The 24662-nt window shown below is 38.8% G+C and overlaps 2 protein-coding genes across 2 annotated transcripts in view; one reads left to right on the top strand and one right to left on the bottom strand.

The window, feature by feature from the left end:
- Positions 1-11444, bottom strand: part of fig4a (FIG4 phosphoinositide 5-phosphatase a) — a 46235-nt gene extending 34791 nt beyond the window's left edge. Inside the window, exons 1-8 of the mRNA XM_053336475.1 lie at positions 11265-11444; positions 11002-11117; positions 9130-9228; positions 7107-7230; positions 3278-3434; positions 2522-2572; positions 1462-1625; positions 670-798 (exon numbers count right to left, since the gene is read on the bottom strand). Of these exons, the coding sequence (XP_053192450.1) occupies positions 670-798; positions 1462-1625; positions 2522-2572; positions 3278-3434; positions 7107-7230; positions 9130-9228; positions 11002-11064 (787 nt within the window). The 5' untranslated portion in view covers positions 11065-11117; positions 11265-11444. The remainder of the gene's footprint in view (positions 1-669; positions 799-1461; positions 1626-2521; positions 2573-3277; positions 3435-7106; positions 7231-9129; positions 9229-11001; positions 11118-11264) is intronic.
- A 377-nt stretch (positions 11445-11821) lies between these two features.
- ak9 (adenylate kinase 9) lies at positions 11822-24452 on the top strand. The gene is made up of 37 exons (XM_053336689.1): positions 11822-11837; positions 11921-12027; positions 12839-12902; positions 12997-13049; positions 13122-13218; positions 13357-13469; positions 13695-13847; positions 14145-14267; positions 14903-14977; positions 15089-15190; positions 15314-15453; positions 15542-15858; positions 16010-16030; positions 16171-16283; positions 16576-16723; positions 16843-16930; positions 17023-17108; positions 17249-17295; positions 17394-17589; positions 17905-18038; positions 18230-18433; positions 18522-18791; positions 18941-19059; positions 19224-19443; positions 19545-19613; positions 19698-19910; positions 20582-20800; positions 20990-21206; positions 21320-21521; positions 21741-21887; positions 22012-22229; positions 22367-22563; positions 22843-23012; positions 23371-23469; positions 23629-23731; positions 23884-23998; positions 24250-24452. The coding sequence occupies exons 1-37, from the start codon at positions 11822-11824 to the stop codon at positions 24450-24452; spliced, it is 5178 nt and encodes a 1725-aa protein (XP_053192664.1).
- Positions 24453-24662: the final 210 nt, after the last annotated feature.

Below are 24662 nucleotides of genomic sequence, written 5' to 3'. Positions count from 1 at the left end.
TCAGCTCTAGTCAAGCTGAAAGCGCCTCTGCAGCAGAAACCCATGCATCAATACTACACAAGCTTCTCAATAAGGGCAGAGGAAATTATTCATGTAGAGCCTAATACTAATTCCTTGGTATGTAGCCTGTGTCTAGTAAAACTTGAAAGCAAAAAAGAGACTGTAGCACTAAAATGAAAAGACAAAAAACATTCAAGCAAAAAAAATAAAATGTGTGTGTGGATATACAAATGTGGTCCTCCAGAAGAAAGAAAGACTATGTACAGTAGCTCATTTGATAAAAATATACAATGTTGCTGCTTTGTCCCTGTGGATACCAGATGGGGAGATTATGTCCAAGTGCCAGTGTTTACATACCTGATAACCATTGCTTAATTGCGATCATACTTTTTTTCTAAAGCCCTAAAAAAGCTTCTGCGTTTTTTCGTGGTGAATCACACACACTCTCCCTCATCGTGTGATCCACGTGCTCAACAAGTGAGCTGATGCTGAGAGACGATGGGGAGTGTCAACATTGTGTGATGCTGACAGATGTTACGGGCTGAACATTTAAATCGTAATATCTAATTATATGTACACAGTTACAATGTTACAAAAATAAAGAATGACACACAGACACATAAAAAAAGCAACAGCCTCACAGTTTAGCATCACTAAATGAAAGGATACTGGACTGTCCGCAGAAGCCATGGATTATATACATGAGCCAGTCATGATGCACTATGTCCTTGACTCGTTCCAGCAACTTTCCGTTCCACACATATTTGTAGTACGGCTCGTTCTGGAGGCCATAAACCACTGTGGGAGAAAAGAAGGGATCATTTTACTGAACTGGGATCAGACCATCAAAATGGAAACAAAAAAACAACAACAGAGGCTCAACTCAGAGGAAGTGTTCAGTGGAACAAGAGCATATTTAGCAACATGAGCATTAAGTTGCTGTAACCGGGATTAAGTCTGTGTAACTGTATCAAGATAGACATGTTGTAAAATGAGAGAATGCATCTGTCAAGGCTACAGTGTCTCCAAGTGTAATTTTCAACAGATTTTTAATGGACTTCCACAAGATAAGACAAACATGCAATAAAGCAGATACATAATTGATTCTTAATGGGAATCAATGGCATCATTTACACCCATTACCTTTGAATTTATTACGTAGGGTAATAAGTTTAACTGCGATAAGATAACCGTGACCTAGATGAATGAGAATCTTCACAGAGAATAAGACTGAGCTATGGCATCTTCTTCTCTTTCCTCCTGCCCTCAGTTTCATTTCATCTGTCCAATCACTTCCTGAGTTTCTAGCACGCTATTGTGCATCTTTGCCAATGTTGCTCATGTTCCAGGAACCCCACCACCAAGCTCCTCCATCAACTACAAGGTGGAGCGCCCTGCCAAGGACTTCTCCAACCAATAGAACAAACAGTACATGAAAACTATTGATTAACTTCCACTCACCTTGCGTAGGCAGCCCCTCTTCTTCAAAGATGTCGAAGCTGTCCTGCTTGCTCTGCGTGTGTACCTCTTCCTCAGCAGAGGAGGCTGCTGACGTCCACAACTCATAAGGCCTCTGTAGCAAAGTCAGGTTGTACTGCAGCGAGTGGCTCAGATCATAACTGTAGCTGTGGGTAGCAACAATGTCATTTTAAACAAGTACAGTCTGTACAGTCCCGTCGCAAATTTGGGCCAAACTGCAGAACTAGAGCTATAAACAATTTCATGTTGTATTGTACAACTGGAGACATGAGGTGTAATTTGTGTCAGACAGGACAGTGAGCTGAGTACAAGAAGTGTTAGTACAGTAGTTGTTAGGATACAGTATATATTTAAAATGAAACCTAAGAGATTAATTTCTTAGTTGCTGATATTAAAAAGACTCATAGTAAAAGTTGTATTTGCAGCTTTTTTTTTTCTCCGTTTTTGTAAAGCTATTCAAAATCACAACAGACATGGAGGACAAGGAAACGTTTGTGTGAACTGTGGTGAAAGAACTCATGACCTTCAATAAACTCTACAACCTGTGTGCAGACTTCTCATGACAAATAAGGGCAAACTTGTCAATATAAAACACATGAAAATGGAGGTCAAGTACTATTAACCTAAACTACTCTTAGATATCACAAGGTCTCATCAGAGCTCTGGACAGCATCACACATGGCCAGCTTTGTGTTGAGTTATTCACACTTTCTGCTGCATTCACCCCTCATTCATTCTTCTTCCATTCTTCAGCATCACAATACACGTTCATGACCACCAGATATATTTAACAAAATAGAAAAAAAGTTCTATATCATAATGTTGAGGAATCGCTCCATGGTATGTGGGCAATTTTCCACAAAATTTTTGATTTACATGCTCCCCAATGGGGCTGGAAAGTGAAAAAAAAACAATATGTCGTGTATGTATAGCAAGCCTCCTCAAAGCTGGCATAATACATCTCTGTATGTTCTACATTTTATGTGTAATAATGGTAATAAATACTGTAGTCCAAAGAATGTAGATGAAAAATGTGTCTTACCTGAAGTAAAAGTTGCTGGATAGATCCACATTTTGAAAGATCCGCACATATCTACAGTAAGAGAGCAAAAAACTCAGAAAGTCAGATGTGAAAGATGTTTCAGGAACATCTTTGAAGGCAGTTTGTTAATAAGCTTAATGTGCTTATCTTTTATAATATTAGTCTGTCACAATGATTCTGTACATTTGCATTGCCTTCTGTTGAATCATTCATGTGAATATGATGCATGCTTGATCATCTATGATACTGTGAACTCAGATACATCAAACTATAACTACATTCATATTTTACATTTATGTTTGCTGTGTCTAAACTGTTTTTACTGTCCTTTTCTTTAACTTCCCCTGGTTTTATACTTTTCTTAGAAGTTCATGCTTAGAAATACTGGATATTTTATTGGAATTTTATATTAAAAAAGTACATTTTCCCAGTTGAATACAACTAAAAAAACATTTCATCATCATTTTTGAAAAAATGGAAGATGTCCTCATCTTTAAAGACTATCGTGTGTGAGAGAACAAGTGCAGAAATTCCAGTCAAGAAAGTCAGGTATGTTTCTATTGCAATGTCCATCCAAAATGTAATTAACATTCCCATGATAACAGTGTATCCAATGAGGGCGTTTATATAAATTGCTTGCATTAGTGTTTATGTGAATCTATGGCAATTATGAGCTAATGGGGACTGGACAAAGGGTCTTCAATGGCACTCTTACACATGTAGGTTTGGAAAGATAAGATGAGAACAGGGCAGTACCTTGCTTCATCTGGGTGTGTGACTCTGACCGAGTCATTGGGGATATATATCATGCTGGTGTCTTCAATTTTGTAGATGGAGTGGCCACCGATGTCAGCCATCTTTCTGCGCTTGGTGATCAACACGATGTAGTAGCCCTCGAGGAAACGTACAAACCCTGTCAAGAAGAAACATACAGATGTAGAATAAACTAACTTACTAACTAAGCTAAATGCGGTATGATTTATAAAGCATGAATGCATGATGCAAAACTTTCTGTTTGAGGACGGCTTTTCTTTGTCACCTTGGCACTGATATAACCAGATGATGTAACTCCTGTTCAGAGAAAAACGTCCTGACAAGTAGGTCAACCTTTCTGCAGCCTGAATATCAACTTCAGGCTTCGATAATACAAACAACAACTCAATTAGTGGAGGAGGATCATGAGTGTTAGTGTGTCATGTTTCACTATATTATCTATACTCTGCAGGTCATTAATGAAAACCTGACCCAGAAAGTATCATGCAACATACTCATTGACTTGCCTTCGGATCTTGATGAGCTTATTACTCTGTGACATTCAGTACAAATTGGATGAGTGTGAATCATGTCTGCATGTTTATTTTACAGTCTATTATTAGTAATACTGCCTCATCAAGGCCAATAGTTTATGTAAGCGCAATACACACTACTTTCCTAATAATAAATTTGGGAATATTTTAAACCATGGCATTGTACTGTAAGATTACTATTAAGGATGATGAGGTCCATATTATGTTTCTACATACAAACAGACCTACAAATGCTGGTGCATATAAAGTTTTATGTAAATCAACAGATTAACAAACAAATACAAATATCAACACAAATCCCCTAAAAGAAATAATTAATAAATATTTCAGTGTTTGCAAGTGGTCCTTCACTTTTTTTAGACACTATAAAATGTATGCTACGCTATCTAATCTAAAGTTGTATACTGTCTTTGGTGATTCGTGAGGGAGTTTCATCATAGCTCAACTTTTAACAAAGTCTGCATTACAAACTAGGCAGCATTACAAATCTTGTACAAAAGATGTTGCATAATGTTGAGTGTAGGGTGCAGACCTTTTGGAGCTCTACCCATTCTACGGATTAAAAGTGTGAATATCTCAAACTAGGCTGATGCAGTTGTGAACGTTCTTTCTTTAACGTGTCTTACAAGTGCAATACCAAACTGCGGGAACACTGACATTTTACACTTACATTTTGGCATTTGGCAAACACTTTTATCCAAAGCGCCTTACAAACCAGCCAAGACAATCAAGCTTCAGACAGTCACTCAAAAAGAGCCATGGTATAAATTCTCAAGTAGCGGACAAGGTTATAGCCTTGTATGAGAGCCAACTATACTTTCACAGCCCATATGTGTGGCTTTGCAGACTGACAAGTCCTACACTCATTTGTTGTGTTTCTTCCTGCCACAGATGGGTCAGACTGACAAAACTTGGAGACGAAAGCGAATAAAAATATACTTACAATAATGGTACTCATTACATACTGTAATAAGAAAGGGGCCAGACAAAGGGCCTCTCAGGATAAACTGTACCCAACATGGCTGCATCAGTCTTTTATTCCATATATGACACAGTGGCTTTGCCAAATAGATGCTTGTGAAAAAAGATGGCATCAGGGCACAGGAGGAAAAAAGGATCTCATTTATTTAAGATAATGTCAAAATCAGGGTCTGTCTGTGTCAATGTGACCGACCAATCTGCTGCTTCAAAAATGATACTGAATTTAGTCTTAAAAATACACTGCTACAGCACTTATTTAAAAGGAAACAAGAATGAACAGCATTGTGGATGTGTTGCTATTGTGCTTTGAAAGAGTTATGCCTTCATTAGTTAATAACTGCTAGAATGTAACTTTACCAGCATTGGAAATACAGCCCCACACACACACACACACACACACACACACACACACACACACACACACACACACACACACACAATTTGAAAATGAATGGTAAAAAAGAAGATCACTGCAATTATTTTGGGACCTGACAACAGCACCGTGAAGGCTGGATGTAAAAGTTTAGAGCCTTCGCAAAAGCTAATCAAATCTGGATTTTGTTTCCAGTCAGGAAATAAAGTCCAATGAGCAGATATAAGTCAGTTCAGATTTGGTTCAGTAGAGCAGCAGCACTGATTGTAAATACTGAAAAAAATTCTTTGGATTTCAGCATGTTTGACAAAAATTACGAGGACAATTGCATTCTTTAACTGCTAATTGGCTAATTCCAATAAAACCTATATGTAATAATGTAAATAAATACTAAGCTGGCTTTAAAGTTAGTTCATTCTCAAAAGATCATAAACTGTTTAGAAGCAATTCACCCAAATCTAAAGGTGACACAATTTTCTGTGATCAATAACAGGTTCGACAACGTCAAACCCTCCTTGTGTGTGTATTAGAACATCCATACCACAAAATGTAGGTCATGACTCGAGTACTGATAAGGCAGCACAAGCATGAAATTTACAGCTCTGCCACATCAATTACTTTCCATAAAGAGTAGAAACTAGGGTGAAAATGCTGTGAGAGGACAGTTCCGCAGGGGGCTACACAAGTGATCAGTTCTGATGTTACGCAGCCTCCATTTTTATATACAGATGAAACGGACAGATAAGCTCAGACAGTGTGTGTGAATGGTGTTTCATATGTTGGGTCAACAAAACGTCAGAAGAGAGGCACCATGAGTGCTTTTGATGAATCATACAACAGTGCAAAAAGTAATTACGGTAGGTCTGTAGAGCCACGTCCACAGCACAGAGACATTGGCCATGTAAAAAGCACAATGCAATTGAGATGCCATCTTTAAAGTGCAGAAACAAAAATAAATAATTACCATTACTCAATGCAGTGAGTTAGCAGTTTGTCATTAAACAGAATCTATTTTAATAATTTATTAAGTCAATTACATTACATTTCTCCTCTTTTTAACATTAATAAGTGTTGAAATGTGAAGGTATTGACTATATGTTAAGTAACATAGTGTAGTTTATATATTACAAGACTTAAAATGTTTTATTTTATTTATCTTATTTTGGTAGTAGCATGGATCTAGGGAAGGATGGTAATGTTGACCTGGAAGGCAGTCAGTCCATAATTTTAAGAATTGACTGCTGTGAAATTCTGTGTAGACATTCATGGTCCCCAGATGATGAATCCTTATGATTTTGGTGATTCCCTGACTTTTCATATCGTGTTACCATGAAGCTGACATCTATAATTTTGAAAGTGGGAAATGTGTCGATACAACAATTGGTACTGAAATGTATGTATGTATGTAATCAAAAAAATAACTGAGATTAAATGATAATGACAATAATCATAAGTATAAAGCCTTCATGTTTAGTGCTAATTATCAAATGCTAACAAGCTAAACTATGATGGTGAAAATGGTAATTGTCATCATTGTTAGCTGCTGAATTACCTATGTACTGTAGTTACCGGCTGTCCTCCCAAACAATATTGTTACAGTTTCTTTTTTATCTGCCTTTCTACAGAAGAAGAGGGAAAGTAATAAAAAAGTGAAAAAGCTTCTCGTTGCCTCTGAATATGCCGCTGATGGTCATTATTTGAAACCTGAAAATTTAACATTATAAGCTTCACAAAAGGAGTAGCAGTGTTGTCTGGGCTGTATTGTGGTGGATTGCATTATCCCACCAGGTGTTCCTTTTATTTTATGTGCTTCCATCTCCTGTTAATATGCAGAACCAGGTCAATGCTTTGGAGGTAAAGTAAATTTTGCCATCATTGATTATTGGTGTTCCAGTAAGGATGAGGGTGGAGGGATTGCACTTACCCACAATGCCGAAGGCTGAGACTGCCCTGGACAGGCCAGAAGAACCCTTTTGGCCAATTTTAGTGCGGTTGCCCAGGTCCAGGCGGCCCAGTAACTCCCGCACCTCTTGCTGGTTGTAAACATGCTTCAAACAGACAAATACACAGAGAGATATATACAGATAATACACATTTTAGTTTATTTACTTATGTTCATAATTGCCATATTATCTATTCTACCTTGCAGCATGAGGCAGGAGAAAAATGGACATGATCTATTTGTTTTTCAAAAGAAAAGCTGCTTACTCAGGAATAATTCTGGACTGATAACTTTACTTAAAGTCATTGAGACTTTGGGCCCCACAGCAGGGTCGGCGCACAGCAGATGGCGGGCGTGACGCATGTGTTTTTGTTAGTTTCCCCCGGCACAGTTGTCATTTTCTCACCCTGCGCCCACGTTGTCTAAATAGCAAATGCACTTGCACCAGTCTGTGCGCCTTCAGACTTGTTGGTCTCAAAATGAGGTGTGGTCTGGCACATTGATGGCGGCGCGTTGCTATTTTGAGGCAGAGGAAAGCGATTGCGCTACTGACCAAAAAAACAACAGGTCTAAAGTCACTGGCGCATATGTTACTGTTAATAAAGGACGCATCATCAAGAGTCCAATATGCTCCTAGATAGGCGGGTGTGCAGCGCTGTGCCTGTTACGCACACAAACATAAACATCACAAATAAAAGGACCACAATGTGAATTTGTATTATGATGTACATCAACATATTAAAAAAAAGTCACAATGACGTGCCACTATGTATCAGAATCAGTCAATCGCAGTAATGATCAATGAAACTGTCAATGTAGTCATGTGACCAATCCTGGTAAATCCACCATCAAACTAACAATCTGCCAAGGTGACCGCGCGCCTTGATATTAAAGGGAATGGGAGATGACACTCTGATCGGTTTACCACGTGTTACGCCCAAAACACACCTATGATTAATGGGGGACTTAAGTCTGACCCTTTTAGACCATGAGCCTGGCGCAGTGACCGTTTTTCCGCCGTTAAAATAGCAAAAGTGGGTTTGGATACAAGGCACTTGCACCAGGCGCTTCAGGCCATGTGCTATATCGTTAAAGTAGGGCCCTTTGAGTCATTTCCAGTGCAACAATAACTACATGACTCACAGTCCTTTTACATCAATTGCCTCACATTTTCTGCAAAAAGGTTTACATTGATGTTCAGCAAAGCAATGACTCCAAAAATAGATTAGCTGCTTTCCAAATTATTACTGCAATATTGTAATGTATAACCTGTAAACATGTTTTTATTATCAGGAAGGTTTTTCATCCTTATGCATTTCCTGTCTACTGAGCTGCACAGTAATGCACTGTAAATGCTTATATTTGTGTGCGAATGCCCTGTTCATTTGGGGAAATTATTGCTTTCCACTGAAAAACACATCAATCTAGTAGATGTCCAATATCCAGTTATTTATGATCTACAGCTTGCTGTATGATCTTTATTTATCTCAGAAATCTAAAGAGCTCTAAGCAGCCTTTTATTCCAATACATGGGCCTCAGCTTACTTTACATACAGTATGAACCAAGTGAAAGATGAGGCAGTTTTCTGCTTCAAGCCTCCCCCACTACAGTTCTTTATCATGTTCTCAAGGATCCAACACACTGTAAAATACTAAAGTAGTCACTCAAATGAAAAACAAACACAGTTTTCAGAGGTCAGCGCAATATCTGCAGGAACGAGAGCGTGGGGTGATGGATATTTAGTCACAGATGCTTCATAATAACAAACACATCATAATCATAATCATCCACAAAACTAACAAACAAATCAGCTCATAGATCCTCGTAATGAGCAGCGAAGAAGAAAAGGAGGTGCATGCAGAACTCATGAGCTAAGCAGTCATCGGCAATACTCATGGGACAGGCTGATTGATTGTACAACCCCCCCCCCCAGGCGTACTGTACAGTATTACATAAGAATATACATTAATACTGTACCGACTCTGGTGAAGGCTTGGTGCTCACCTTATCGTCAATTATGACCAGGTCCTTGGGTTCTGTGCGGTCAATCTTCAGGACACGGTGTTTGGTCTGTGCCTGATTGCTCCCCACCAAAAAATACCTCTGGAAAGGAAAAATAAATCCATGTTTTCACTATATTGCATTTGCATTTTACATAACTTCTGTGGTTGCATAATATTTTGTGGATACTTGGAGAGAGTAGCTTTATCGTGGGTGACATTCAGAGCAGACTCAGTTTCTATAACGAGTTTTGAATAAGAGCACAGTGGCATGATGTGTCTAAGAGAAGACATGTAGTTTTCACAGTTCAATAGACATAGACAGTCTATGTTATTACAAGCTGGCCTTCTACAGTGTAGTCCCATTATTAACATATCAGGGACATTTAGGGCACTTTTTCCTTATAAATGTGCACAATGGGACCCAGGTAGAAATGAATGTGATAGAAGTCTGTCAAATTCAACAAAAAAAGGAATTCAAGGCAAATGTATTATATAATTTGCCTGAGTTTGAATATACACTGAATTAGAGAGTACATGTAGGAGCAGCACCTATTTGATCACAAGGTTACATTCTAATGTCTTCCTTTGTGTCTCCCTTATATGTCTTATTCTTTCAAGTCATTATTTTTCCACACATTGGGTTGTGAGATGGCTCAGGATTTTCTGTCCACTAAAGGCCGTTAAATTGGTACACCATGTATCAGCACAGTCCAAAACCTATTATAGCCAGTCTGTCCTGTTCCACATTTCCCAATATACCATAGAGTCCCCTTTGTCCAAGAGTTACTTTTGTATCTACTGTTCAGCAAAATGGTCTGAGAGGAGTTCAATAAGATATTATAGTAACTCAACTGTGACTAATGTTTTCCTGTCTAATTGAGTGTGTTTACTAGAGATGACAGGTACTGTACTTTTGTAATAAGAAAGAAACTGCGTAATGGCAAAACAACACACAATAAAGACATAAGGATGACAACAACTCATCTCTCAAGAAGAAAAATAAACATAGCAACAAGACTAAATCAAACTTAAATTGTTATTTGCATTTATTTTGTCTGGCAAAATGTAATTATTCTAACTGTCTACACAATTATGATGCAAATCCTCATAATAATTGACTTCTTATAGGTCATGGTCAATCAAATAATCAGAACTGGGGCGACAAACTACCAAAAACACTCTTTTGCTGCCATCTAGTGCTTGCTGATAAGTACACACAATCCTACAATAGCTAACCGTCCCTCTCCAGCCTTGTTCATGTCCAGTGTTTTTTTAAGTGTTAAAATTGCAAATTGAGCATGCTTTTCTCACATAATTACAGTTAGAAAATAAATGCATCATCAGAGTCACATTTCAGCATGAATGATAAATTCATGTTCGAGGTGGAATTGTGAATGTAAGTGATTTGAATATGCAGACTGGCTGAGAAAATGACTTCTCAACTTTGTGTGTGTAGTAATAAATAGTTTTAAATAAAATAACAGTGCCACAGTGTTCTTAGCAAGTCACTTCCATCAGACCTGGAAAAGACTGGTTGTGTTTGGTGGTTCCTCAAGCTAGTTTGTTGTTTCAAGGTGAGAACTTGTGAAACTGTAATACTGAATAGGCATGCTCAGTCATCCTTTCTTTGACGCAAGGGCGTGTGGGAAAATAACAAATTCCCTAATTATGTTGTAGTTAGCACATATGTCCTTGCACTAAGCAGCAGGACAGCCAAAATATAGTCCTAAACATACACTGAATGAGTTATTATGTAATTCCTGTCAATTCTGTTGGCTATCTGCACCCTACAAGTGTAAATCCATGCACAGACTGAGCTGAAGTCACATCAAAACAGTCATAATAACAGCATAAAAATACATGTCAGACTTACAGCTCTGGTTTCGTACAGAACCATCCTCTGGATCCCACTGATGGTAGCTGCTGACTGAGGCATTCTTACTCGTTTATGGTCCAAACAATCCCAGTCCAGAGGAGGTAACACAAGACCTGCAGAGTGAATATAGACACAACATGTAAATCAACAATAACTTCACGTCTTGAAGTGTAAAAGACAAGCTGTACAAATTTAACTCTGATACTTATAGCATATGCATTATTTTTGGCCCTCTGCATTTCCTAGCTTATGTTACTCACCGTTAAACTACCCAGCTAGCTGCGTTTTAGTCACCAACCGTCCAAAACGATGATAATGAGCATCTCCTCTGGCAGTCAAAATATCAGGTTTGAACGTTGTTATTAATTAAATATGATTGTAAACTGTCTAAGTCTCTTTCGGCTAGCACAGAGGAGCATACAGCATGAATTTGTTTTAGTCAGGTGACTGTCATGTATCGCTGGGTCGATCTCGTGTCAGCTGATACGGTGTCTCGCAGAGTCCAAAATGCGAAGCGATATATATAACAATAATAATGATAAAAATGTTACCCGTCGTTGCCTTTGTTTCTTGTCTTCGCAGATAACAGCTGTGGTCTTTGTAATTGTTCATAACTACAATAAATGTAAATATTACGTCACAAATACATGCTCACACCACAAAGTAACTTGTTAATTGTTAATGTGATACCATTGACTGGCTATGTGGCTTAGTTTGTTTGTTGCTATGGCAACAACATTCTTCGTAACCTTGGCTAGCTATTTAACATTAGGTGACACAGTTAATGCTACTGATGAAAGTAATAAAGGATAGCGAAATGTCCCAAAGTAATGGTAAGTTAACTTCTCTTGAATTATGAACTCTTTCTGTTCATGACATTTAAAATATTCTGTTTGTGTACACTAATGCTATCCAGAAGCTAAAATGGACCATTTAACGTTAGTGGACAACCTAATAGAGGATGACGCTGACAGAGAGAGACTTCTGGCTAAACCTACCTGCTTCATGATAGTTGGGAGACCGGTAATTTCACACTCTTACATACAAACACACACACACACACACACACACACACACACACACACAACAGTTGAACCACAAATGACCGCATGTAAATATTAGTGATTTATTTAGATTCGTTTTGTGAAACTGAATGTAATTAAATACAATCCGATATGTAATTTTGTGTAGCTACACCCTTACTTAAGGTGCTGGGTATCAAATATTTAAATAGGCTATTTAAACATACAAACAAAAAAGAAAATTGCCTACACACAAGGGGCTCTTAAATATTTTTCATTCAATTTGGACATTACTGATAACATTATGGTGACCAATGGTCTGCCTCATGTAAACTATTGAGGAAAATCATGAGGAAATGTTCCATCATCATCTCCAGTTTAGATAATTTTAGTTAATTTGTTATCAGAAAATATGCCCAGTCCCACCCAGGCATGTAGATAAATGATAAATCAATATTATATTAGGTACAAGAAACACAAAAAAATGAAATGTGCATACTGTTATCACTTAGCAAATGAAATGCACATGAAGGTTTTCTCAAAAATGTGTAACAGTGTTTGAATGTTCAAATGTTAAGTGCCTGTAAGAATATAAATAAACAATGAACATTGCTGGGTGCTGTATAAAAGATTAAAATGTCTCAGTCCCCAGTCCAAAACTACAGACATCATGGAGGGCGCAGTTCCCAGCCCACACAACTGAACCACTGCAATGCAAAGTTTCTTTCTTGATACTTCCATGTCTATGGAAAATCTTCAAACGTATAAAGTCTTAAAATATAATAACACTTTATTGGCATTTTTTGTTGCAGGGTGTTGGCAAATCTACCTTGGCCAAGAAAATTGCAGAGTCCTGGAAGTGTATTTTGATTGATGGTAAGTGCAATTCCTGTATTCTTTGGTCTCTGTCCCAACATGTCATTCATATGTACATCAATTCAGATATTTATCATCTTTTTCTGTATTACAGACACAGATCTGCTCAACACACATATCAAAAATAAAACAAAGGAAGGCAAAGAGGTGAGTATAGAACATGTTATTGTCCCTTTTGTGCATTATGTTTTTTCCATATAGTCTGTCTGACCATTTTAGCTCTTGGATATCTTGTCTGAGGGGAGAAGCATACCAGAAGACATAGTGCTCCAGCTCATACTCGCCAAACTTAACTCACCAAATGTGGAGCACTACGGTAAGCCATGCAACTTATTATTTAATCACTTGTGGTACAGAAAGTGCTTATATGAGCAGCAATGATTGCACAGTAAAATGTTATTGAAAGCACCAGAGTGAGCGCATTTGATAATATACTGTATTTGTTGTGATACAGGATATGTACTGAGCTGCCTACCGTGCATGTCAGAGGAGTGTCTGAAGATTTGTGAGCAGATTGAGCTGATCAAAAACCTCAAGCTAACACCTGATTTCATCATCAACATTAAGGTTACTCATGCAGCTGCAGCCTTTTTCACTTAACAAAGTGATTTACTTATTGTATACCTTTTTATATGGTTTTATTTCCATGTAAGATAATTGATTAAAGCTAACATAGTATTATAATTATAATGAATGTTTACATTTTAAAAGGTAAGGTTTTGAAAACTATCACTGTATCACTATTTGTGAATGGTTAGAATATGAATCTATGAATCTGCGCTCTTCCACCAGTGTGCAGACAAGGACCTGGTCCAGAGGCTGTCAGGGCAGAAGCAGCACCCAGAGACAGGGCAGCTGTACAACAGACATCAGTGGACACATGATGATGTGTTTAACAAGAAGAAGGAGAACAAAGATGAAGACGTTGAGGACGAGGAGGAGCAGGTACGGCTCATGGAAAAACAAATTTCGCCAATAGGTGTAATTAGTTCTTATAATCAAAAATTCCCCTTATGTTGTATCATTTGGACACATTCAAATTGTTTAATTTTGGTTTTTCATGTTGTTAAAGATACTTTACCTAGTATTTCTAATAATAAAACTGGCAAGTGTGTACCTGAATGGGGTGTAACAATCAAAAGCTGTATTCCTTTAATTGTTTTCACATGTCAACAAGTATGCAGTGTGCAGTATGCAAGTCAGGATCTCTAACCACACTCATAACATTTATTCTAGTTGCAGGCTACAGAAGAAGAACTCCAAAAGGATATTATTGACCAGATGGTGTGGACACCAGAGAATCTGGACAAAAATGCATCTCATAGAATCAACACATACAAGAATACCGTTCTCAGACCACTGGAGGTGAATCACTTCTGCTGCACAAATTCTCAAACATTATGGCTCACATATTAATTAAGAAATGAAATAATGTGATTCTCCATGCACAGTGGAGCCATTGAGTTGAGTTATGAGTATTTTCATGTTGAATGTCAGATTCTACAGAATAAAAGTGTTTCGGTCATTTTCTTTATGTTTTGGTAATGTTGGATCAGTGTAACCAGAGATGTTACATTCAGTTAAAATCTTAACCGTTAATTAGAGAAACCCCTTCATAATTATCAGTGTAATACATAATAAAGGGGGGTAAATATGGTGTATTATTTCGATACAAAATGTACGCTGCATCATCTTTCTATATTTTGTAAAAAAATAAAGTCACTTTTTCTGAGATATTAAAGAGCGTGCCCCATGCAGTGTAAAATATGTATCAAGTATGTCAGAATCAGACAAGTGATATCTACAACATGTCACCTGATATATTACTGCTTAGGAACAGATGTTGGGACAGATCAGCGTAGCCTGATCCAAACCTCTGGTCCCTATTTAGAATTCAGTTTAAATGAGGGGTTAAAATGAATCACCCCACTAATACAGTTAAATACACTCTGCTAACTAGATTAAACTTTAAGCCCAAATAACTGGTATTCTTGTTTCAGGACTACATGACAGACCACAACCCCCTCTACCTGTTGGAGTTGGATGGAAACAACACACCTGAAGAGCTGCACTCAGTAAGACACAAAGATAAATGAACCATAGTCAGAAATAAATAGAAATAAGTTCTGTTTGACTATCCATTAATTCTGCTGGCTGATTTTAGTTTGTCGATTGTTCACCTCTAGTCTGTTATGTCCCGTGTTGGATCCATGGCAATACAGCGTGTCTCCATTCCCCTCCTCCTCCACCAGCAGGATGATGAAGAATTGCCAGAAGATGTTGAAACGGTCTTCCATTATTGAACATATTCACATCTTGTACCTGTTGGGGATTTTTATATACCTACCCTCCCCATTGAATCAACTCCTAATGTAACTATGTGGTTTAATCTGTGTCCATCTCTTTTCAAGGAGGATCTTCTGAGAATCATGGCTTCCTCCAGAGTTGTGGCCCCTAGCTTTAGGTGGAAAAGGAGCCGCTGGGGCCGAACATGTCCTGTTGCTCTGAAGGAAGGCATGATCATTCCTGGCAGGCCTGGATTATCTGTGGGGTGAGTGCTCATGACGACAATCTATGCAGTAGTTTAAAGTGAGGCTGGTTGAAAGTGTCAACCATCTCTCTTATCGACCCCTGTACAGCTTCCAGGACAAACTCTACGTCCTTTCATCTGAGGAGGCCTACCAGAAATTTGTTACAAACCCCAGACGGTACTTGCTTTCTCCAATGCCCAGAGCCCCTTGCAGGGTTTCCATTATTGGACCCCCACTGGCAGGCAAGAGCACCCTATGTAAGCTTCTAGCTCAGTACTATAACGCACTGGTGCTTGATATGAACGAACTGGTGCAGCCAGTTCTGGCCAAGGTTGAGCAGGAGAGGCTTGAGAAGGTCAAAAAGGAGAACACACAGATTGCCATAGAGAAAATCAAGATGAAGATGGATGACGAACAGAATTTGGGTACGTTGAGCTTGGTTGATATTGATAATGATTATTTTACTGTTTTTTCTTGTATAAAAATGGAGGCAACAGAATAAGCGTTTTGCAATAACTGTAATACAAAGTTCTTTCTGTGTGTTTGAATTACTGTTCTGATATTTTATTTCATCAGATATAACAAGTACTGTGGAAGGTAGATGTTAAATATTCTCTCTCTGACAAATACACATACAGACAGACATGACATTTTTTCCTCTTTTCAATTCTTTAAACATACTGCAGTATTTACAGCTGTGTTTGTGTGCAAATGTTTTCTGCTATCCTCAGTGACAGAGGATCATCCAGAAGTGAAAGCCATGGTGCTTAGTGCGCTGGAGGATGCTAAATATATGAGTACATCTCCCTTAGGACTGTATGCAGAGGTGCTGGAGAAGCGTATAAAAGAGGTATGTCAAAAGGTGTGAAACATGACAGCATGTTTAAGCAAGGCTTATGCCTCTGCGTTCCAGGTTACAAAACCATTGTTTGTGTCTGTGGTTAGAACTTTCTCAAATTGATTGAATTTATCAATACACAAACATAATATTGTACCAGGAAGTTGAAACTATTGTTTATCTTCAGTCTCTAAAACGCACATACCAATTAAACTCTAAAATAAACAATGATATGACACAAATCTCATTTTATATATTTATAAAACACTTTGAAGTAATGTTGCTAATAAGATTTATGTCACAGATTGAAGAGGCAGACACTGATTCAGAGCTCAGGACTGGCTGGGTGCTTGACAACTTTCCCAAAAACCGTTCCCAAATGGATGCTTTACAAAAAGCTGGAATCCTGCCAGACATGATCTTCTGTCTCAAAGACAGTGATGGAAATCAAGGTACGAGACACAGAAACAACTTATCAGAAGCATTTTTAAATATATATTTGGGCTTTAGATGTCCTTCACTGTTTATGGTACATGTTAGCTGCTCATGGTTGCACTAATGTGTTTAAAAGTTTTGAGCAGATTGTATGAGAACAATAAGGAGAGCGTGGACAATGCAGTAAGGATGAGGTTGCAGGCAGAGAAGGAGAAAGAGGCCTTGTGAGTGCAGCTGAAGTGATGCTATAAAATTGTGTGATTTCAAATTCAGTCTGAGCTGGATTGTATTCAGCTTAATTTTCTCTCTATTTAAGAAAAAACAAGGTGCAGGAATCTGAGGTAGAGGACAAGCCTGCAGATCTGGTGTCAAATCTAGACACAGTTGTCGAAGAGCCTGAAGGTATTCATTTTCTGTCAGTGTTAAGCAGCCCAAATTCACATAGGCTGCTGGATCCTTTAGAATTTAATTAGCATTGTTTTTATTACATTTATTGATTTTCTTTGCAGAAAATCCCGAGCAATTGGAGACTGACAACACAGCACAGTCTGACAGAATTGAAAAGGAAGGTAAGACATTTTTATTAAATGTTATATTTACTTAGTTTCCTATGTAGGCCTATTAGTGCTCCAAAAGCAGAAGTTAACTTTTCCTCTGTGACTCTCTTCTTCCGTGTGTGTTGCTCAAGCTGTGATACTACCAGATAACTGGAAGCTGGGTTATCCAGACGGCCCGGAGATGAATGACTATAAACTGCAACTGCAACAGTTTGTGTCAGAATGGGAGCAAATGCGATCCTCTTTACCTGCCAGTCACTCAATACTAGAGATTAGCAGCGAGACACCCGAGGACCTGCTTAAAGAGATGATCCATCAGATGGAGAGTGTGTATAATCCTTTAAAATCTTAGTCTTAATTTTCTTACACCTGAAAAATCTGTGGTCTTTCAGGTTTTTCTAATTTAGGTGTTTTTAATGTTTCAACTACTGCAACTATTTTTGTAATATAAGGTGCACTAGTTGAATTCATGAGCATCATTTCTGGCACTGCATAAATAAGGAAACAAGTAAACAGCTATGAAGTTAATATTAGTGAGCAGTTATATCTAAGTAAAGATGTGCAATTTGCCTGGTTAGTTTCAAGTATAAAGTACATATATATATACATATTTATGATAGATGTTTTAAAATGTTCTGTAGAACCCTTCAAGTATGCGGCCTGGGAGGTGACAGGGGTGGACCTGGACGAGGAGACGGAGGATACTGAGGCCTTAGCAGAGCTGGAGAGAGCTGAGGAAGCCAGCAATGACAATGACACAGCAGAAGAGGATGAAGTAAACAGAAGTCTTTTCATTTTAAAACCCCAATCAATAACTTTTTTGCATTTCTAAACTACAAGTTTATATTTGTATTTACAATTGACGAGCTGAAGCCTTTATAAATGAAGATACAGGCCTTTACAGCATCAGAAAACAATACGTAATTTACATTTTTTGTTTTTTCTCCTCTGTCTAAATGAAACCAGGGGGACACAACAGCCAAGAGATTATTAGGTGATACAAATCATTTCTGCCCTGTGACCTTCAAAAACCACAACATCCTGCGGCCTTGTACAGATGAAATTGCAGCCAAGTACCGACAGAGGACCTACTATTTCTCCAGCGAAGAAGCCAGGGAATCCTTCCTTCAAAACCCTGAACAATTTGTTGCACAGACAGAGCCTCTCAAGGTACAATCTGATATGAGACAAAAAGAGGAAATCATATAATAATAAACACACAAAAAAAAAACCTGATCCGCACTTTTTTTTATCCAAGCCTCCTGCCCTACGGATCTTTTTGCTCGGCACCCGAGGGTCAGGGAAGACTACTCAAGGTGAGTGGCTTGCCCAGCAACTTGGCCTCTTCCATATTCAGTTCAAGGAGCAGCTCCAAATGCTCATGATGGCCAAGACAACGCAGCGGGTGCCTTACGCTGATGAGGTAGAATCTTCAGAGGAGTCTCCTGAGGACTTGGATGCCCTGATAAAGGAAGCCATGGGGGAGGAAGAGGAGGAGGAGACAGATGATACCTCTATCAACATGGAAGTCAGTGTTCTCTGTACCACCTCTGTTTTCCAATGTTTTGGGTAGCCTTTAGAACCATTAATCTGTGAATTATGATTTTATTGACACTGAATTCAACCTTGGTCGCAGTGGCACAATAGTGTGCGTTTGTATTTGTGTGTCTACAACAGGAAGTGGATCTGACAGATGAGGAAAAGGCCATCAAAGCCTATTTGTCTGATGGAGAGCCACTGCCTCCACAGATCCTGGATATGGTTGTTGGATCATACTGGAAACAGGAGCCTTACATGTATTTGTACACACACACACACACACACACACACACACACACACACACAAACACACATTTCTTGCCCCATTTTTTCCTCCTTAATAAATAAATATAATCTTATCAGTCCCCTGTGCTCTCTTTATACTTTCTAGTCATTTGTTTATCTGAACGTACTCTTTTAGGTCTACAGGTTTTATCTTGGAGGGATTCCCTCAAATTCCTGATGAGGTGGACTACATGTCGCAGAGACAGCTTTTCCCTGATGTTGTGGTAACCATGACGGTGGAAGTCACAGATGTTCAGAGTCGTCTGTTGCCGACATATCTGGAGAGGTGGCGCGTGCGCCGCAACCACCGTGAAGCACAGCTGAAACTCCTCCATGAACTACGTAAAAAGAATCGGGTAAGCAAGTGATAATTTGGTAGTATACATTTTCTACCATCTTCATTACCAAACAGATTTAGTGACTATGTGGCACAATTACAACAATGTCTTTGGTACAGGATGAGAGCATTGCCAAGAGAAGGGCTGAACTCATGGAAGAGAAAGGCGCTACGTTAGTCAAAACTAAGGTAAGCAATCACATTATAACCACTGTCATCCCCTCTCCATCACTGGTTAACCCCCTCTCTGCCATTCCCTGTCTCCTAACCAAGCAGCTTATGGAGGATGAAGAAGATGAGGACGAGGATGAAGCAGAAGACAACATAGAGGATGAAATAGAGGCCATGTTGGAAGAGGAGTTCCCTCTGGAAGAGGAAAATGATGACATGGAGAGTGACGAAACTGAACAAGCTGCTACTGAGAGACTGGAGATGGAGATAGAAGAGCGTTTTGTGACAGATGACAACAATCTTGTTACTGTGACGGTACAAAGACACACAACACCATGAAGGCACCTAACTAGTCAGATAAGCATGCATGTATTTGTGCTAGCATTTCTAACAATATCTATGTCACGGTACAGGTAGCACAAGTAAAATGATTAGTTGTAAGGTCTAAGGAATTTCATTACCAAGTTACTAAGAGGCCACTACATACAATATACTTAATGCCTTGATTGCCAACAGGAAAAGGGATCCACAATTCCTCTTCTTGGCATTGATTTCATTTAGATTAACAAATAGATGTAGACAGACAGACAACCTTAACCAAAATACTTCAAGTATGGGGGTTACGATTCATTGTCCATCCCAGCATCAGCAGAAAAGATAAGATAGCTAAGATAAGATAAAATAACTTTATTGGCACAAGTACAATTAAATGTTGTTTGGAGCAAGCTTATGGCTGTCTAATTAAGAATAAAAAACAAATATAGACACTGTACATTACAAGACACAAAGAATACTGCAAATGAAATGTCCAGTACTGTGGAGAAATATTGTATTGTATAACAGATTAGTTAAGGGAGGAAGTGAAATAAAAACAAAGGGCGTCTGCCCTCTGACAGACTCATATTAGATGAGACCCGTCCCTCTGTTCCAATCAAAATGACAAACTGTGACCATGACGTGTGTTGGGTTTTTGTTTCTCTAATCAGGAGTTACTGAGTGAACAAAACATACCCAAGGTGTCAATCAGTGCATCCCGCAAGCTGCGGATTGTGCGGCATCAGCTGCTCCATAAAATCCAGCCTCTGCTGACCAACAGAGAATCGCTCCTCCAACAATGCCAACCCATCTCATACACCCTGGCACTTAAGCTCCTGTTCTCCTCCTACAAGCACCACAGTGCCTTCGGCTGCTGGGACCCAATCAAGGTAGACATGACTTTGAGATGACGTCAACATTTTTTTAGCATCTATGGGATAAGGGGATTATTTTTTTATCATCAACAAAAGCTCAAAATGTGATTTTAAATACAAGTTTCTCTCTTGTGCTGTGAATCTGTAGAACACCAATTTCCTGTACTTAGTGTATTGTAACATGGTGTTGTTATATCCACACAGCAATACAAAGAAGGAGACTTAATCCATCCACTGCAGTGGCCTCTCAATACCACGTATCCCCTGCTCTTCTATCAGTATATCTACTTCTTTGCATCTAAGGAGAACCGCAACACATTTATGCTCAACCCCTTAAGATACCTCAGGCTGCCAAAGCCCATCTCATCCCTTCCTGTGAAAATAGCTGTTGTTGGACCTACCAAATCTGGCAAAACTACTGGTAAGCGATGATCTACTCAAGGTTAATGTTCCTTTATGCTTTCGCATACTCTATCTCCTCTTTCTTTTATTCTTTGTCTGCATTTTTGTCACTTTGTATTTATCCCTCCCCAGTGGCACAGATGTTTGCTCAGAAGTATGGCTTAGCTCGGCTGTCCATCGGTGGTGTTATGCGTATGGTTCTTAACACTTGGGAGCACTCTTATCTGGCTATCCAGATGAAAAGGCATCTCTTCCAGGGCCTTGTTGTGCCTGATGAACTGGCCATTCAGTGTCTGGAGATGGCGCTCATGAGCACGGCCTGCAGCACTCGAGGGTGAGACTAAGTGTTAAGTGTCCCTATAATGCTTTACATAGGCAACCAAAAAGGAAAGTCAGAATAATGCTACATAATGGCTCTTAAAAGTCAAGGTCCGAAAAGATCCTAACTTTTGTCTTATATAAATCACTTCAAGAGCCAGACTGTATTCCTGCTTACTATGAAAACTGCACGATATTTTCCTGCTTGACAACAATTACTTGTTTGGTATTTCAGATATGTGTTGGATGGTTTTCCAATGACACTTAAGCAGGCAGAACTAATGGGGTCTCGGAGCATCATCCCCATGATAGTAGTTGAGCTGGAGATGGACACAGTGGAGGTGTTGAAGAGAGGCCTCGTGGACAAGATGAAGCCCAACAAGTCAGAAAACACACACACACCCCATACAACAACACATAACAAATCATGTCATGTCAAGTCTGTTTCAACCACAAACCTTCCAACATAATAATTCATTTTTTTCCTGTTCTTTCGCCCACTGCAGGCCTCACCTGATGCACGACAGCTCAGAGATTCTTCACATTCGTAACTCCTGTTACAAGCAGGAGGTGGAGCATGTGAGGCAGCACTTCCAACAACAGTATCAGAACTGGATCCAGCTCAGTGGATTAAAAAGTAAATGGTGCATCTGGGACAGCATCTTAAAGGAGGTCAGCATCAGCATGAAATACATCCACCGCTACCTGGAGAGGACCCGAAGCGGTAAGTTCTTGAAGAGCAGAAGCTAATATGTTTGTATGCAGCTCAGCAAGGTTTGTGACAGCAGGACTGTCTAGTGGATAAAATACTGTAAAATGATAATACATATTAAACTTTTACCATGCATGTTAATTTTGCAGGACATGCAGCCTGCATCAACAAGTTGTGCATTACACCTGAAGAGCTGCAATGTCGACTTGGCGAGTTTGGGCTGTACTGCCCGGTCTGCCTGGCTCTATATCATCATCTGGTGGACTGCTCAGAAACTGCATCCCTGGCACATGCAGCTGAGTACAATGCACATTATTACAAAATGTGTGGCAGTGACCATCTAGAGGTAAGTGTGCTTCAATTCTAAAAGACACTTGGACACAGATGTTTAAATAGACAATTTCAAGCGAAATTAATCAGTCAAACAGATTTTCTTCCCTTCATATTCTGTGCATGATTTCTGTCATTACCCAGTTGATTTCATTATTTACATGTCATACAGTCACACATCTTTAAGACTACATCTTTAAGATAAAAACAAACTTTTGCATCTGGACTCATTTGAACATTGAACAGTTAAATAAATGTATGTTGAAACTGTAACATTTTACCGTCCCAACAACAGAGGTTCCTCGCATCTCCAGATCAATTTGTGACTCCTGGCTGTTCCCACACTCTCCCAGAACCCCACTTGCTACCAAAAAAGCTAAATGAGATTCAGGTGAAGAACAAGTTCCCACAGCAAGTTGAGATGAAGGGCTTCTGCCCTGTCACTTATCTGGATGGAAAGCAGAGGTACACTATTCACTCTTGCTGGAAAGCATGTAAAAATACTAAAAAAAAAAATAATAATAAAAAAACTAAAAAAAAACTAAAAGCTATATGGGCGCAAAAAGATTTCTGCCTGTTCAAAAATGTATGTTTTTAATGGATAGTATGTACTAACAATGGCCAAACTGCTACTTTTTAATGGATTGTATTTATAAAAACTTTATTAATTGAAGAGTGGTCTTTTGCCCTATTCACTAGATGCATCATTCAAAAGTCTTTTTTGAAAACATGTACTCTAGACATTTTCATCATAATCAATAAATGTTATAAAATTTTAATTGAAATTTTTGGGCAGAGTTTCACAATGTTTGCTTGTCATTAGGTATGAAGCTCTGGTTCGAGGAAACGTGGAATATGCTGTGGAATACAGAGAGCAAATCTACATTTTTGAGACAAAGGCGAAACAGGACAAGTTTCTAAGGTGCGGAACAATATCTTTGTACTGCATGTTTCAGTTGTGAAAAAACAGTGCTATATTTGTTCATGCATTCATGAGTCTACTTTTCATAAAGACAGTGTAATATTATTTGGCCTCAACAAGTATTGGTCTATTCAGTGAAACATGGTGTTTTATTTCAAGGGCTCCGGAAACCTACTGGGACCAGAAGTTACCCAGTAAAGTTCCTCCTCTTTGTGAGCCTGTACCCCTCACCTCCCTTCCGACGTTGGGCTACCTGGAGCAGGTCGGATACACTCACATACTCCTGAAAAATAGATTGGTATTCTGTAATAGTCCTGTCTGCAGAGATTTGTAGCAATGTCAACATGTAACATACATTTCTGAAATGTATCTCTGAGATTTCTGCCCTGCTTTGACTTAAGCCTGTCATTTTAGGGTGTGGCAGTGGCAGTCATCAAGGCCATGACAGCTGTTGGGTGTCTCAAACCGAAGTATCCTTTCCTCAGTATACAGAGATCAGCTCTCCTGTATGTGGCCTACTATCTGAAAGGTAAACAAGATGTCAAGGTTCACCTTTGTTCAAAATAAATCATGTATGAATTTCTTAAACTTAATAATAATAATAATGTTAAGGATATTAAACAATGTTTCCTAGATATGGGTATCCCTTTGTTCCAAGGAGGGCAATCCTTCATAATGAATAAATATAATCCTATAAATCCTGAATTTTAAGCTGTAATGTAATGAGTATTTTTACACCAGTGCTGTTTCTTTTGTTTTTCTTTCGTCACTTTTCTACAGCTTTCAACCACAAGAGCCCAGACTACATTCGCCAGAAGTACAAAAAGCAGCTGGCCACATTTGAAGAGAACTGTGCACTCATTCCTTACCTGAGCTCATCAATGAGAGGGAACTATAGGCCTCCCAGTGAACGTCCCATTGACTTTGAGTTCAAACTGATCAGGTTCCTGGCCTTGGAAGACTTGGCAAGAACAGTGGTGTGATGTGGCTTTGTCTGTTTTGTAATTTTGATTACAGCGTGTTATTTTAATATGATGTGATGAACTGTGTGACAACAGCCATTCCTGATATATTTTAAAGGTAATATTTTATGTTTTTAAGAGTTGTATGTATAAGAGTATTCATCATCATCAAGAAATAAATCTGCTTTTGCTTGGGTCATTACTTCAACCTTGCTTCTGTATGGCTTGGCC

This window comes from Scomber japonicus, chromosome 17, assembly GCF_027409825.1.
Source record: "Scomber japonicus isolate fScoJap1 chromosome 17, fScoJap1.pri, whole genome shotgun sequence".
Lineage (NCBI taxonomy): Eukaryota > Metazoa > Chordata > Actinopteri > Scombriformes > Scombridae > Scomber > Scomber japonicus.
Note: the sequence above shows the minus strand (reverse complement) of the source record. Positions and strands in the feature narration are given on the sequence as shown.

What these genes read in the sequence shown, in the direction of transcription:
- ak9 (XM_053336689.1), top strand. An exon ending in CACAGACAGAGCCTCTCAAG is followed by an intron (nt 18,434 to 18,521) that starts GTACAATCTGAT and finishes TTTTTATCCAAG; the next exon opens with CCTCCTGCCCTACGGATCTT. An exon ending in AACTACGTAAAAAGAATCGG is followed by an intron (nt 19,444 to 19,544) that starts GTAAGCAAGTGA and finishes TCTTTGGTACAG; the next exon opens with GATGAGAGCATTGCCAAGAG.